At 36.9% G+C, this 14,162-nt stretch overlaps 1 protein-coding gene across 3 annotated transcripts in view; it reads right to left on the bottom strand.

Moving 5' to 3' along the window:
* Positions 1–183: 183 nt before the first annotated feature.
* The window catches only part of LOC146473597 (uncharacterized), a 27,338-nt gene continuing 13,359 nt past the window's right edge, over positions 184–14,162 (bottom strand). For all 3 annotated transcript variants that reach the window (XM_085118309.1, XM_085118310.1, XM_085118308.1), the window contains 11 exons: positions 10,058–10,232; positions 8,759–8,976; positions 7,949–8,133; positions 6,751–6,846; positions 6,214–6,312; positions 5,798–5,926; positions 4,908–5,093; positions 3,778–3,989; positions 2,963–3,003; positions 1,834–1,930; positions 184–1,224 (listed from right to left, as the gene is read on the bottom strand). In XM_085118309.1, the coding sequence (XP_084974435.1) occupies positions 1,035–1,224; positions 1,834–1,930; positions 2,963–3,003; positions 3,778–3,989; positions 4,908–5,093; positions 5,798–5,926; positions 6,214–6,312; positions 6,751–6,846; positions 7,949–8,133; positions 8,759–8,976; positions 10,058–10,232 (1,628 nt within the window). In that variant the 3' untranslated portion in view covers positions 184–1,034. The remainder of the gene's footprint in view (positions 1,225–1,833; positions 1,931–2,962; positions 3,004–3,777; positions 3,990–4,907; positions 5,094–5,797; positions 5,927–6,213; positions 6,313–6,750; positions 6,847–7,948; positions 8,134–8,758; positions 8,977–10,057; positions 10,233–14,162) is intronic.

Here is a 14,162-nt window from a genome sequence, read left to right on the forward strand (position 1 = left end):
TTTTACGAGAAAAAGTTGCTTTGGGTGAAAGACAAAGATTTTCTTTTGCAGTTGTTACCTTTTTTAACATTTGAACCTTGTTCGTAGACATTAACTCAATCAAAGAAAGGAACCGGCATGTTGCTAGCCCCAAGCAATTCGCCCATCCTAAGCAATTAGGAAATAACACTGAGAAATATCAAAAACGTTTTAAAACTTGGCTTTTACTTTAATATGTACGGTTTGCACTATTGTCTCTTTTACTTTACATCCTTCAGAGTTTTGAAAATGAATTCAAACTGCACTAAAGGAATCAGACACTCTTGCATGTATATTAGAAGGTCAAAAACTGTGTGCAACATTACAATCAGATGTCTAACATCACGGATGCAAAAGTGGATGAAATCTGAATGATCTATTTTCTGTACATGAAGAACGGACCAAACAGGCTGAATATACAGGACTTCAAATCAGTCGTGCTTTCGCTGTTCAGCGACAACAGATTTCGTACTGACTACAACAATATACCCTTTTTATTTTACTTTCCCTTCTTTTTATTTCTCTTTTGCTCCTTTTTATGTTGCAAAAAGCATGTCAGTATATAATGATAGGTTATAAAGACTGACCCGCCTCGATTAGCGTTATTAAATAAATTTCTCGGTAAGGTTAATAACGGTTCGTATCTCATGGGCGATACACCAATCAAAACTCTGTAATTGCGTTATTCAACTAGCCAGTTTTCAATTATATATTATTGTACTGTTGGAGGCCTAGTCAGCCTCATCAACCCAAGGGTAATTAAATAAAGGTTATTTGGTTATTTTGTGTCTATCTAATTAATTAATTAATTAATTAATTAATTAATTACACTTGTTTTTAAATATCAGTGTTCTCGTACTAACATATACATCAAAGATCGGATATCTTATTAATAACTACATTTTAGGCCCTAATTATTTAAAGCAATTTTCATCTCTTATTTTATTTATTTAAATAAATATTTATACAAGGAGTATCCAGTCCACGCAGGCATTGAGGTTTACAAGTTTGTCTTCCTATGCTCTGCTATCTTCAGCGGCGCTAGTTCCAACAGGCACGTTATAGTATGGGCTGGATTCATCGCACTTGCCAGGGTCAAAGTACGGTACATCCCTCTGCATTAATACCTCCAGTTTTTCAATCAGCCGCAAGAAACTGGGGCGAGTTGCTGGGTCTTCCATCCAGCATTCCGTCATAAGCTCATATCTGTTGCGGAATGGGAAATGAAAAAAAAAAAAAAAAGAAAAAACTGAATGAATCCTGTTTAGATTAGTTAAGCAGGGAGATTAGCTAATGCTGTCATACCAGGCGTGCTTGGATTTCTTTTCCTTTAGTTTAGAATGCACATTCTCACCATCTACTTCAGTATTCCTGTGACTTTTCAGCAAAGAAGGCGGTCGACATAAAACTAAGCCTCAATACTTTGCATTGGGCCAGGAGCCCTTTTTTTTATTGAATGCAATGCAAGGGACGAAAAGGAAAGATTACCGAAAGAACCTGCTGTATTCCATCAGTGATGATCATTTTGACCAAGATGAAATTTGGTATTGAACTATTAATAGACAAGCAAGCAAGGCAAACAAACAAACAAACAAACAAACAAACAAACAAACAAATAAACAACAAGCAAAAGACAGTAGCTTCGAATTCGGAATTTATTTAGATAACAGCTGCTTATTGTCCTTGAAATGGTCTCCGTCTTTATGTTGTATCTCCTGTTTGCCTTATTTTACTACCACGAAACTCGGACATGACATCCTTTGCGTGTAGCTAAGGGTTATCATCAAATATGAGACGATTCAAAAAGTGACTCACACTTCCTCACAGCACATTTCAGGCCTTTCCATGCGGTAACCTTTCTTAAGCAGTCCAAGAAGCTGTCTGTTGGTGAAGGTGGGGTATGGAACGCCTCCTGTTAAAAATTAACCAGTTGATAAAGAAACCGTACCAGTAACCCAATTTGTTGCAAATAATAGAGGATATCGTGTGTACGAAACAACATTGTCGGAACCAGAGCAAACGTCCACACCAACAAGAACTCCGTTTTAACCAGTTTACATAATTGGTGTAACATTTTTGCAACACTCAAAGAATAAGCAAACTGTAAGGCAACATTTCTGGGTTGCTTTGAAGATCATTATCAAAGCGAGGCTACGCGCACGCGCAAAATCAAAGGTTTATTATTTTTAGATGAGAAACTTTGCACGGAGCGTCACTTTCAAAATGAAGTTCAAGCAGCTAGTAAATCGACTCATATCGCCTCTCCTTCTTGGAAATGAACTTAAACGTAGGTAGTCGACTGAATTAGCTAAGGTTGGGAACGGAGGCGACTGTCCGTTGTCGGTATCAGCGAATGTCAAGATTAAACAGATTTTAGTTTATAAACAACAACGTTTAGCCTTTCCGTCGCTACTTTTTGAAAGACCTCCCCCGGGTAATGATTCGTCGCGAGATGCCCGCTTCAATAGGATGCCCTAGTTAGTTTGGACGTGTCAGGAGTAGAGAAAGTCGGGAAGTAAGAGCTGGAGAGAAAGACTTTTCCAAGTTTTTATAAAACTTTCATCTTACCAACATACCTCCTTGCAACCTTGTTCCAAGAGCTTAAAAAGACCTGGGAACGAGGTTGATCCCTTCCCCGTTCCAAATTAGTGGTGATACCTTAGAAAAGTATCCTGTTTTTTTTCTGCTTTATAGCGTCACTTGCCATTTCTTGTAAACACGAGTACTCTCTCCGACCGCTTTGATCTCTCTTCAACTGGAATTTACACTTACGAACAAAGTTAACTCTGAAAGGTTAGAAGGGACAACAAAAAGGCAGCGGCAAAATTGTAAAGAAACTGGGAAAAGGTATTTAAATGAAGATGTATTTATCATGAATATCAATAATTTTTTTCTTTGAATACGAAAAACATTGTATAAAGCGAAAGAAAAGGTTTACACATACCCAAAGTGGCCATTTCCCAAAGGACAACACCATAGGCCCAGCTGCGTGAAAGAGAAGAAGAAACTTTTTCAGCAAATGTGTACGTTTTGTTGTCTTCAACTTTCGATTTCCTAACTCATTAGTATAACTTGTGGACATGAAACTATTCATTCATTTATTCATTCATTCATTCATTCATTCATTCATTCATTCATTCATTCATTCATTCATTCATTCATTCATTCATTCATTCATTCATTCATTCATTCATTCATTCATTCATTCATCCATTCTTTTATTTATTTATTTATTTGTTTATTTATGTTATTTTGCAAATACAAGTTACAAAAAGTAGAAAGAGAAAACAAACGAGAAAGTGGTAAGCAAGCCTAAGGAGAAAGAATAAAGAGAAGTATAGAATGGAAAAGGCTAGAGTATAGAAACCGTGAGACCGGTTGACACAATTACAAATGCATAAACGATATACAGTTGAAACAATCACAAACGAATAGACGGAAAACAATGAATCGACAGCTTATATTAGTTAAGCTTATTGCACATATGGTAAAGCACAAGTACAATAATGATCAGAAAATAAAACGTTGACGTATCATTTTGGTCTACGATAAAACTATTGCCCAACTCACGTCCGGCTGGCATAAATCGAAAGCAACTTAAAAAGTCAACTATAATCAGTTCCATCGGTCGGCAGTCTTCCTCATTTAAAATTGTACCAGTTACTTCGATTCAGATTACCGCAGAGCTTTGTGTGTGCGTGAGTTTTTTAAACTGGTTTTATCAAGACGAACTGTTTTTCCAAAAACAATTCCACTCACACATCACTCTTTGTGGTAAAAGTGCTTTCATGAAGGGATTCTGGGGCCATCCATTTCACTGGAAGCTTTCTCGTCTTCTCTGAACTGTACACATCTTCATAGATTTGGCGCATCAACCCAAAGTCCGAAACTTTCACTTTATTATCACTGCCAACCAGAACATTACGAGCTGCAAGATCCCGATGAACAAAATCGTTTTCAGCAAGATGATTCTAAAACGAGTAACAAAAAAAATAATAATAAATAAATTAAAAAAAATAACATCATATATTAGTAACAAATCAAGTTCTTGTGCGACTCGATTGAGTATGTTGTTTTATTTTATAGAAACTCCAGTCTGCATCATTAGAGATGCTGTTATAGACTTCCCAGAAGGGAACAGTTCTGTAGAAAAAAATTCACAATTCGCTAGACGTCTCCCCTTCCGAGATAATCACGTAGGAAGAACCCAATCAGGGCCGGCGGTTACTCGTGATCAAATTCAGGATAAAAAGGCCCTAACCGTTCCTTGTTCGTTATGAAGCGTGGAAGAACGGGCAAAGAGAGCGCTAAAGAAGAGTAGGGTAAAACACCTACGACCAGAAAGTTCAAGTACTTCTCCTTCTTCCTGGAGCGCTATCGTCACTTCTTTATTTTATTTTATGCACTTCACTATAAAAAAAAAGCAACTTAACGTTAACGATTCTATCGCTTCACTGACGTTTTATTCTTGGCTTACAAACGAGTGGAATGAAGGAATGGTACGGATTTAGTTCATGATTTTCTTCAAATTATCTTTAAAGTCGTCCTCTCATTTTTGTCATCTAGCTGTGTACTCTTTTAAGCGTTTAATTTTCTCTGGTTTCTAAAAAAAAAAGCCAGTTTGTAAGTTTTCTTAGTCACAAATCCGAATCTTCAAGCGCCCCAATGCAAATTAAAGCTAATGCCTCCATTTGTAAGCCGGCTTTATACTCTTTTAAAGGCCCGGTTAATTTTAGTAAAAATATACGCAAGCTGTATTTTAAATGATAAATAACTTAAAATTTCCTCGCAGATTCTTAGACATGAGTGTTAAATAAAAAAAAAAAAATACCATTTTCACTGGAATTCAAGGAAATTGTCGGTAAGAATAGTGTGACTGGTATAATTACCATTCCCTTTGCTATTTGCCACGCAAACCAAAACAGCTGTTTGGTTGTAAAGGTTTCCTCTTCGTCACCATCACACTCCTCAAGATCCTCATCTAAAACCAACACAACGCTAGATTGGCTGTCCACCTGAGATGTCGATGGGATGGAAAGCAGGTCTTGGCCAATAAGTTTGTTGACCTCTTCGTTCTAAAAGAGGTAAACATGGTAAATGAATTCGAGATACCTGTTCAATAGCTACCTGCACGCCAGTCCAACTGTAAATAGTTGTAAATGAAGGAAATAAAGGTTGTTGTTGTTGTTGTTGAGAAAAAAAAATTACCAACCAGCCAGTCAGCCAGTCAGCCAGTCAGTCAGTCAGTCGGTCGGTCGGTCGGTCGGTCGGTCGGTCGGTCGGTCGGTCGGTCGGTCGGTCGGTCGGTCGGTCGGTCGGTCGGTCGGTCGGTCGGTCGGTCGGTCGGTCGGTCGGTCAGTCAGTCAGTCAGCCGGTCAGTCAATCAATCAATCAATCAATCAATCAATCAATCAATCAATCAATCAATCAATCAATCAATCAATCAATCAATCAATCAATCAATCAATCAATCAATCAATCAATAAACCAGCAAATCAATCAGTCAATCAATCCTCCTTGCTTTGGCAAGATTCTCAGGAGCCGATTTGTTGTCGCTGTTAAATGGTGGAGCCGATTTTATCTTTTTCGAGGTTTGAATTGAAGGTGTTTTATCTCTATCTTACTTTTTTTTCTGAACTATTTGGCATAAATAAGATTCTACATGAAAATTTCGCCGTATCATTTTGCTTTGTTGATTCTTATTTAGGTGCGTCTTTTACTGTTACCTGAACTATATCACATCCTTGCATACATATTAGTTTAGGCAATCAATTCTTACTTTAGCAATATCCGTAGAGGGCAATGTCATTTCAGCAATCCCATCTTTGTCACCTTGTGGCCGAGTAAATAGAATCTTTACTTCCAATGGTTGATCTCCATCAACCTTTGTCTGAACAGCATCCATTCCCTAAATGGAAAGTGACGTATATTTTCCGTTGTTTTTGAGAAAACAATAAGCTGGAAAATAAATATTAACTTTACTCCGTCCTTCATTAACAAGTGGACTCTGAAGTTCAAGATTTAACGAGAGGCAATGATTTTACTGCTTTTAATCAGTGTAGCGGACGTCTTAGAAACAAAGATGTTTGGCGCAAAGGGGTCGAAAGGTTGTGATTGGAAGCAGTAAAACACGCAATTTATGACTCCACGTGTTAAGAGACTGTTATGAGGCAGATTGTAAAAGGACAGACTTACCTCAAGGAAGACATCCCCACCGTCATTTTGTACTAGAGTCGATTCTACCATATTTGGGTTTTCTTCTCTTTCTAACTCTTTCGGAATGACTTTGCTTTCCTGTATAACCGTTAAATTGAATAGATAAGCGAATAATATTATGCGTAGAGGAAGGAATGAACAAGCGAATGAACAACTAAAAGGCATCTTCAAGTCTAGTATTTGTACAAGACTGAGGCAATTGTTAAGTGGTGTGAGTTTCAAATAGGGATCGGGGGACGTGCTCGCCCGAGATTTCGGAAAAAGTAGATCGTGATATATTATTCAGAATTTCCCGCACTTTTAAATTTTTACAGCACGTGTTACAATGACCACAAATCTCTCCACAAACAGGATCGCAGAAAGAGCGGCAAAAAGAGCGACCTATATACTGGCTTTCCTGCGGCCTGTGTTTACACCCGAATAATAAGTTAGCTAACTGTTCAAGATAGGCAGATATTAGGAAAGCGAAATAAGTGTGAAATCGTAAAATGAGAAGAATCCCTAAAAAGCGCCTACTTGATCAAATTCCCGGGCTTTTTCCTGATCTTTAAAGGCTTTGTCTTCATAGCATCCTGCAGCTGTCTGTCCTCCAGATTGTTGAAGCTGGTTGATCTAAAAACCATTAAGCGTTATCATAGGTACGTCACTTTGTAAAGTTCTGTCATAACTAAAGCCGCATATAGCTAAGATTTTCCCAAGGAATGCTATGAACTTGGTTAAATAGACTGGGAAACTGCCAACAACAATAGGATCGCGCGTACGACCATTTCAGAGAGGGATTAAGCTGTACTGATACAATGATGCTTCACCGGTCGCAATCATCCAAGCCTCGACTTAATTACAGTGAATTAAAAATGGTGTCTTTCTCTGTGTGCCAGACACAGAGACTGTTCGTACCACATGCAAGTCTTCGTTGACAAATTATACATTCTCAGCACGTACAAGATTTGCCGAGTTCTATTTTGAAAACTCTCAAAAGCTTGTCAAACGGTTCATTAAACAAGATTCCAATCTTCCAAAAGAACTGTTTATGTTGACCAACATGTTTTCCTCATCGATTTGATTTACTTTCTCACTCCTACAAAAAAATTGGGAGGTTCCCATTAAAAATCTTCCTTGCATGAAAAAGCTGATGTTTCTTAGTCAACTTTTGAACAAGGCCGGAAAGTTCTCAAGGAAAAATGAAGAAAACCAACTACTCGTTCAAAAAGAGGCTGTATTCCAGCCCGCCAAGGCAAACAATTTTCCGTTTTTTTACCAAGGACCTAAATTTAACAACTCCTTGTGTACCGAAATCGTCAATTCGTCCTCCTCTATCTCCTTTAAGAAAGCACTTTAAGCTTTTTTCTATAATAACTATTAGTAGTTTTCATACAAATGTGTTTAAGTATTAACTTTTCTTGTAGGTTTTCTTTTCGTAATATATCCTTCCGTTTGACATTGTAATTGTATGAAATTGTAATTGTATTCGTTGTCGTGTTCTTATCTTTTTTCTGATCTCATCTTTCAAAAATAATAACTGAGGAGACCTAATTAATATAAGCTTCATAGTTTCCTTTAGGTCGCCTCGCCATTCTTACATCTATTTTAATTCTATTTTTTTTTGTTTACATTGTATTTGTGGTGTGGCAAAAAAAACCTTCTCATTTACACAGCACGGCCGAAGACCGTGAGATCTTTTTCAGTTGTTAGTGATATGAATTACATTTCCTACCATTCTTCTCCTGCGACGTAACCACTGCAACAGGTCACCAAAAGGAACGTACTCTATCACCAGAAACTTTTTCTCCTGGAGAGTGCAGCATCCAACCAAGGAGACAATATTCGGATGAAAACCCAGCAGCTTCATCTGTGCAATCTCAAACATGAACTCCTCTTTCTGCGCTTCACTTGTATCATCTAAACGCATTACAAGTAAAAATTATGGATTAGCAGTGTCCCGTCAAAGGACATTCAAAAGCAGACGCCATTTTAGACGAGTTGTACACTCTGGCAAGATTTGTGGACGCGTCCTCAAAATAGTTAAACCCACTTTAGCCCGTCCTGAGATAAGTGATGAAAATCAGTCGATCCCTTGTTGGCTCAATAAACACATGTACACGAACTGTATATTCCTCTAATATATCAAGTGCAGCGTATAGATTGTGTCGATTCCTTTTGGAGAGAAAATATGCATGATCGTTGTCAGCGGAATTGAACATTCAGAGCACATTTTTAGCCCAAATAGAGAGTTTTGTGTTTTTATGATTTAAATACCTTTGCCGAAAGTGTGCCTTAGGATGTTCACCGAGTGCCCCCTGTTCGATGTCTACTTTTCAGTGTTTTCCCGAATTGTATATAGGCTAATATTTTCTCTTTTGATGGATTGTAATCGATGATAGTTAGGATTAGCGACAATCTATGGCTGAATCAGAGGTTGGTGCAGGGTTGCATGGTGTGTGACGATCCCAGAAACCGTGTCCGCCTGGCAAAGAAAATAGCTATTAATTCCTGATCTTCATTCAAAGTCCTAGCGCCACCTCACCTCGCAAAACTTTGACAGCAACCACCTGACATGGTTTCTTCTCTTCCTGCAACAATTTCTTCCCAGTGTAAAACACTTCTATTCCCACTCTTTTACCCAGAGTTGCTTTGTAAACCACGCCAAACGCTCCTTGCCCCAGCTCTTCCCCGTATTCTATCTGCGTAGGAAGAATTTCCCACTTATCAAGGGGAACAATTTCGTATCGTGAACGAACTGATCTGCAACATGAAAAGAAAATAGTTTCAATAATTCAGCTAGGTGAACGAACGTCTTTTTTGCTGCTGTAGGATGTGCAAAACGCTCAAGGTGTGTTCCGTAATGTTCAATGCTATTTTGAGTAGGCTTTTTTGTAGTTTCTGAACCCCTGACGTTGGATGATAGAAAGATTCTATCAACATCGTAGCGTCAAAATCATTACGGCTATAACAATTAAATTTCCAGGGTATATATTACTAAGTTTAAAAGCACGGAACTTTCCAGGTAGCGTGCGATGTGACGTCACTTGGGGTGGCATTTCCGTCATGATTTATGAACAGCTACCATCATGGGTCTACCATATTGAATTTCTCTATTTTTTACAGAATCCCCCAAAACCGTCAAAACTTACTCAACATAACCATAAATAAGGGAAAGAAAAAAGTAAAATGAAATAAACATTTTCTATTTTGATTGTTAATTTGTGGCTGCAATGAAAACATCAAGTTAAGTGAACAAGCAAGACTACGTCAAATCGAATTGTTACCAGATGAATTGCAGAGATCAAGTCACGTGAACATGCAACACCAAGTCATATTATTCTAATTATTTTTTTACAACATTGATTGTTCTGACACAAAGCAGAGCGAACAATAGGGATACTTGGAACTACGTTTAAAGCCCCATTTACACGAGCAAAAAGATCGGCACGGCACCCCAAAATTGCGGTACGGTGTCGCCAAATCTTTTGGAAAAACACTCGTGATTTTAAACGTGTAAACATAGTGTGCCCAAAATAATACGGCACCGTGCAGAAATTTTGGGGTGCCGTGCCGATCTTTTTGCTCGTGTAAATGGGGTTTAAGGCAAACGACAAAAATGGCTACGTGACCGTGTTTACCCTATAGTTACCGCTCGCTGTTTTCAGTTTCACATGATCAGTAACATAGAGTAGTTTTGCGTTAGAATAAAATATAAGAATCTTTTTATACTATTCTCTTCTGTGTGCAATTTTTTCATGAAAACATAAACGCCAATACCAAGTTTGCCGTTTTCCGAAACGCGATTCTAAATCTCTCTAATAAGAATACATATGAAACCGACCTTTTCTTTCGCTTTTGATGTGACTTCCTGTAGCACCAAAGGCCAACAACAATGGACAACACCATCAACAGAATAAAGGCGACGCCACCCAATATGTAAGTTACTGTGTTGGGGAAGGTCGAAGTATCTTGAGTCGGTTTTTTACCGTTTTCTGTTGTATCGGTTGGTTTATTCACTGGAAAGGAAAATGGAAATGTCTGAGACAACAAAAGGTACAAGCAACTGACGAGAAAACGAGATCATTGACAAAGGAAGCTGGTGGGTGAAAATATCTAACTATTTTATATGCATTCTTTTCTTACTTTATTGAAAACCAATGTACTACAGTAAAAAAAAAAAAATAAAAAAAATAATAATAATAAGAAATAATAATAATAATAATAATAATAATAATAATAATAATAATAATAATAATAATAATAATAATAATAATAATAAAAATAAGAAAATTAAAGAGGTACTAACATTTGACCCTTCCTTGAAGCCGTTAACAACTACTTACAGCATACACTCGATTGCAAAAACGTTGACACCTAGAAAGCATAAACCGTGAAAGATGAGACCCAATGGCTTTATGGGTATAAGTGTACTAAATTTATTTGCATAATATTCTATTCTCGTGCGACGGTTGATAACCAAAATTATTTGCGCGTAGTGAATGATGGAAACTGTCCAAGCTTTCCTTAAAGTGTCAAGTTGGCCAACAAGGGCCATTTTTTAAAAACTACCCATAAATCCGTTGGGTCTCATAGTTCATTTTTTTTTTATTGAGTGCTCAAACAAATTACAACACGCTTGTTAAGAAATACTACTTGTTAAGGTTGATACTTTTTATAATACAGTGCTAAAAAAAAAAAATACGAAACTACTTACAATGCGATATTACTAACAAAACGAAACGATACCTACGCTACTAAGAACAATACTAACACTACGATACAATACAATTACTTACAAGTTAATGAATTTAATTTAGTTGCTTACAAATGGATAGTATATGCCTTTGCACAGCTAGAATCTAAACATTAATTGTTTAAAAAGTTGGACCATTTTTTATTAAAAGAGAGTAGTTTATTGGTCATAATCGCAATGTATTTTTCTAATTCAATTTTTTCGTTAACGTGGGTGACAAAATCTGTGAACTGGGGTCTTTTGTCATCTTGTACTGCATTAATGTAAAGAAAGTATTTTCCAATTATGATCAGGTGATTTAGGGTTAAACCGGACGATGTGAATTTTAAAACCCCATATATAATTTCGTTTTGCTCTAATGCAATGTTTCCTCTACATGTACCGTTGAACCACTTTGTAAATTTATTCCAAAAGGATTAAGCAATTGGACATTCCACAAATAAATGGAGTGGTGTCTGATCAATATCATGGCAATAAGGACAATCGGGTCGCTGTTTCGTTCTCATCTTGTACAGAATTTTGTTTGTATACAGGATATTATGAACTATTTTATATTGAAACATGGGTAATTTTACCTCGTTTGTGACACTAAAAGGAAGTAAGTAGATTTTTTGTCTTTCTTGAAAGAAAAAACCGCGTTCAATGAGTCTTCTCTCCGCAGTTGGAGGAGGGAAGTGCTGGTGATTGAGTAAAGTATTGTAAATTGTTTTGCATGTGATTTTTTCGATTGCAAGTGGTACGTATTCAGTTGACGGTGGAAGACATTCCTGCTTTAGCATAGTTTTCCATTCCTGTGGTATTGTAGATAGAAGGCTATAATACTGCAGAAAGTTACTCTTGACGTTGTATTTCTGCATGAAGGTTGAAAAAGTAAGCAAGGTTTTACCTTCGTTGTCGAAAAGGCACGAGAGATTTTCAATACCTATTTTTTTCCAAACAGGGAAAAAAACAGATAACTTGTATACTCGAATAAACTGGTTGTTCCATATTGTTTGATTTAACACATCTCCTTTTGTTTTCGGGTTAGTGCTATTAATTTGTTGCCAGTGGGAAATTATATCGCGATAGAATTTTGGTAAGTTTTCATCTAAGGGTAGATATTGAATGTTATAGTTACACCGGAAAAGAAGGTTGCCGCCAACATTGGAAAGTAAGGATAGTGGGATAAATTTCCATGGTCTTTTATCATTAGCGCACAAGCGCTTTACCCAGACTATCTTTAACGCTTTATCAAATAACGTAAAATCTAACATATTAAGTCCTTCCTCCTTCTTATTTTTGATTATAGTCGTTTTTTTTAGTTTTGGATTCTTGTACTTCCATATGTAATCGAATATTATGTTATTAACTTCATCGGTAAACCCTTTTGGAGTGTCTAAAACGCTGCAGATAAAAGTTAGTTTGGATATTGCCAACGTTTTGACTATATTTACTCTTCCATATATAGAAATGTCTCGAGACGACCAAATGTTCAGTGTCTTTTTAAGTTTAGACAGCTTTTCAAAGAAGTTTTTTTTGTCGGCAAGTTCTTCATCATATGACACATATACACCCAAAACGTAGACTGGCTCATCACTTAATTTTAGATTTAGAATGGAATCCTTTCTCTGACGCAATGATCCCAGCCAAAGTATTTCTGATTTAGATTGATTTATTCGAAGACCAGAACAGTTTTCAAATTGTTGCAGCAGATCAAAGAGCTTGTGAGCAGACTGAATATCTTTAACAAAAACAGTTGTGTCTTCGGCGTACTGGGTTATTTTTATAGATTTATTTGGATCAATTTGAATACCTTCTATTTCCTTTGAGCGTTTAATTGCATTGCTTAAAATTTCTACACCAATAACAAACAAGATCCCTGAGAGTGGGCAACCCTGCCTGACACCTCTGCTTAGATTAAAATGTTTGGTGGCAAACCCATTGTTCAAAACACAACTTGATATGTTATTATACAAGACTGTGATCCATTGTCGTAATTGAGGACCAAAGTTAAAAACTTCAAGGCATTTTTGAAGGTAGCACCATTCAATAGAATCGAAAGTTTTTTCAAAATCAAGAAAGACCGCTATGCCTGGAATGTTTTTCTTTTTAGTAAAGGACATTATGTCTGTTGTGATTCTGATGCTCTCACCTATATATCTTCCCTTTACGTATCCCGTTTGATTCGGGCTAATGATCGTGGGTAACACTTTTTCCACGCGTAAAGCTAAAGCCTTTGTGACAATTTTGTAATCGTTGTTCAATAAAGAGATTGGTCTCCAATTTTTGAGATATTTTTTGTCTTTGTCTTTCTTTGGTATTAACGATATAATACCGCGTTTTTGTGAGATTGACATGTCACCATTTTCAAAAGCATAGTTAAAGCTATCAACCATGATTTGACCAATGTCATTCCAGAAGTACCGGTAAAATTCTATAGTAAAGCCGTCGGACCCAGGTGTTTTATTGTTCTTAAATTGTTTCAGCGAACTGGTACATTCCGCAAGGGTTAGCATCCCTTCGCAGGTGTCCGCTTCCTCCTGTTTGAGAGTATTCAGGCCGTCAAAAAGGTGCTCGAGATTGTCAGATTCCGGACAGACATTTTTAGTTTGATAAATTTCTTTGAAAAAACGTTCCTCCTCTTCTAGTAAGTAAGTAAGTAAGTAATTTATTTAGTGTCAAATACACAGGGGGTGTTCTCCCAGTCCCCCGAGCCACAGGCTCATGATATAAGTGTTTGACAGTATAAAAAAAAGATAATAACTACTAATTAAATTAAAAAGTAACATCTAAATATAAATAAATAAAAATAAATCGGGTCAGAGGCAATTGCTGCATTGACAGCCGTTAAAATTTAACTTAGTTAAAAGTCTCCGAAAGGATAATGCATTAGGTGCGTTTTTTACAGCAGATGGCAACTGGTTCCAGATGTGTGAGATCATGTACGCATATGAGCCATGAAGGAATCTACTATTGTATGAAGTTTGTACAACATTTAGACCATTGCTTCTAAGATTATATGGTGTAACTCGGGATTTGAATAAATTGGCTACATAGCCTGGCCCATTCTCCTTGAAACATTTAAAAAATATCATCAAAGATTGTTCCATGCGTCTATGTTCCAATGTATTCATGTCTGCCATCCTAAGAATTGATTCATAATCAGTACTTTTCCCCATGTTCATTATAGTTCGTAGACCATAATAGTTCGCAT

Source organism: Pavona decussata, unplaced genomic scaffold (genome assembly GCF_977016875.1).
Source record: "Pavona decussata unplaced genomic scaffold, jaPavDecu1.1 SCAFFOLD_93, whole genome shotgun sequence".
In the NCBI taxonomy this organism is placed as follows: domain Eukaryota; kingdom Metazoa; phylum Cnidaria; class Anthozoa; order Scleractinia; family Agariciidae; genus Pavona; species Pavona decussata.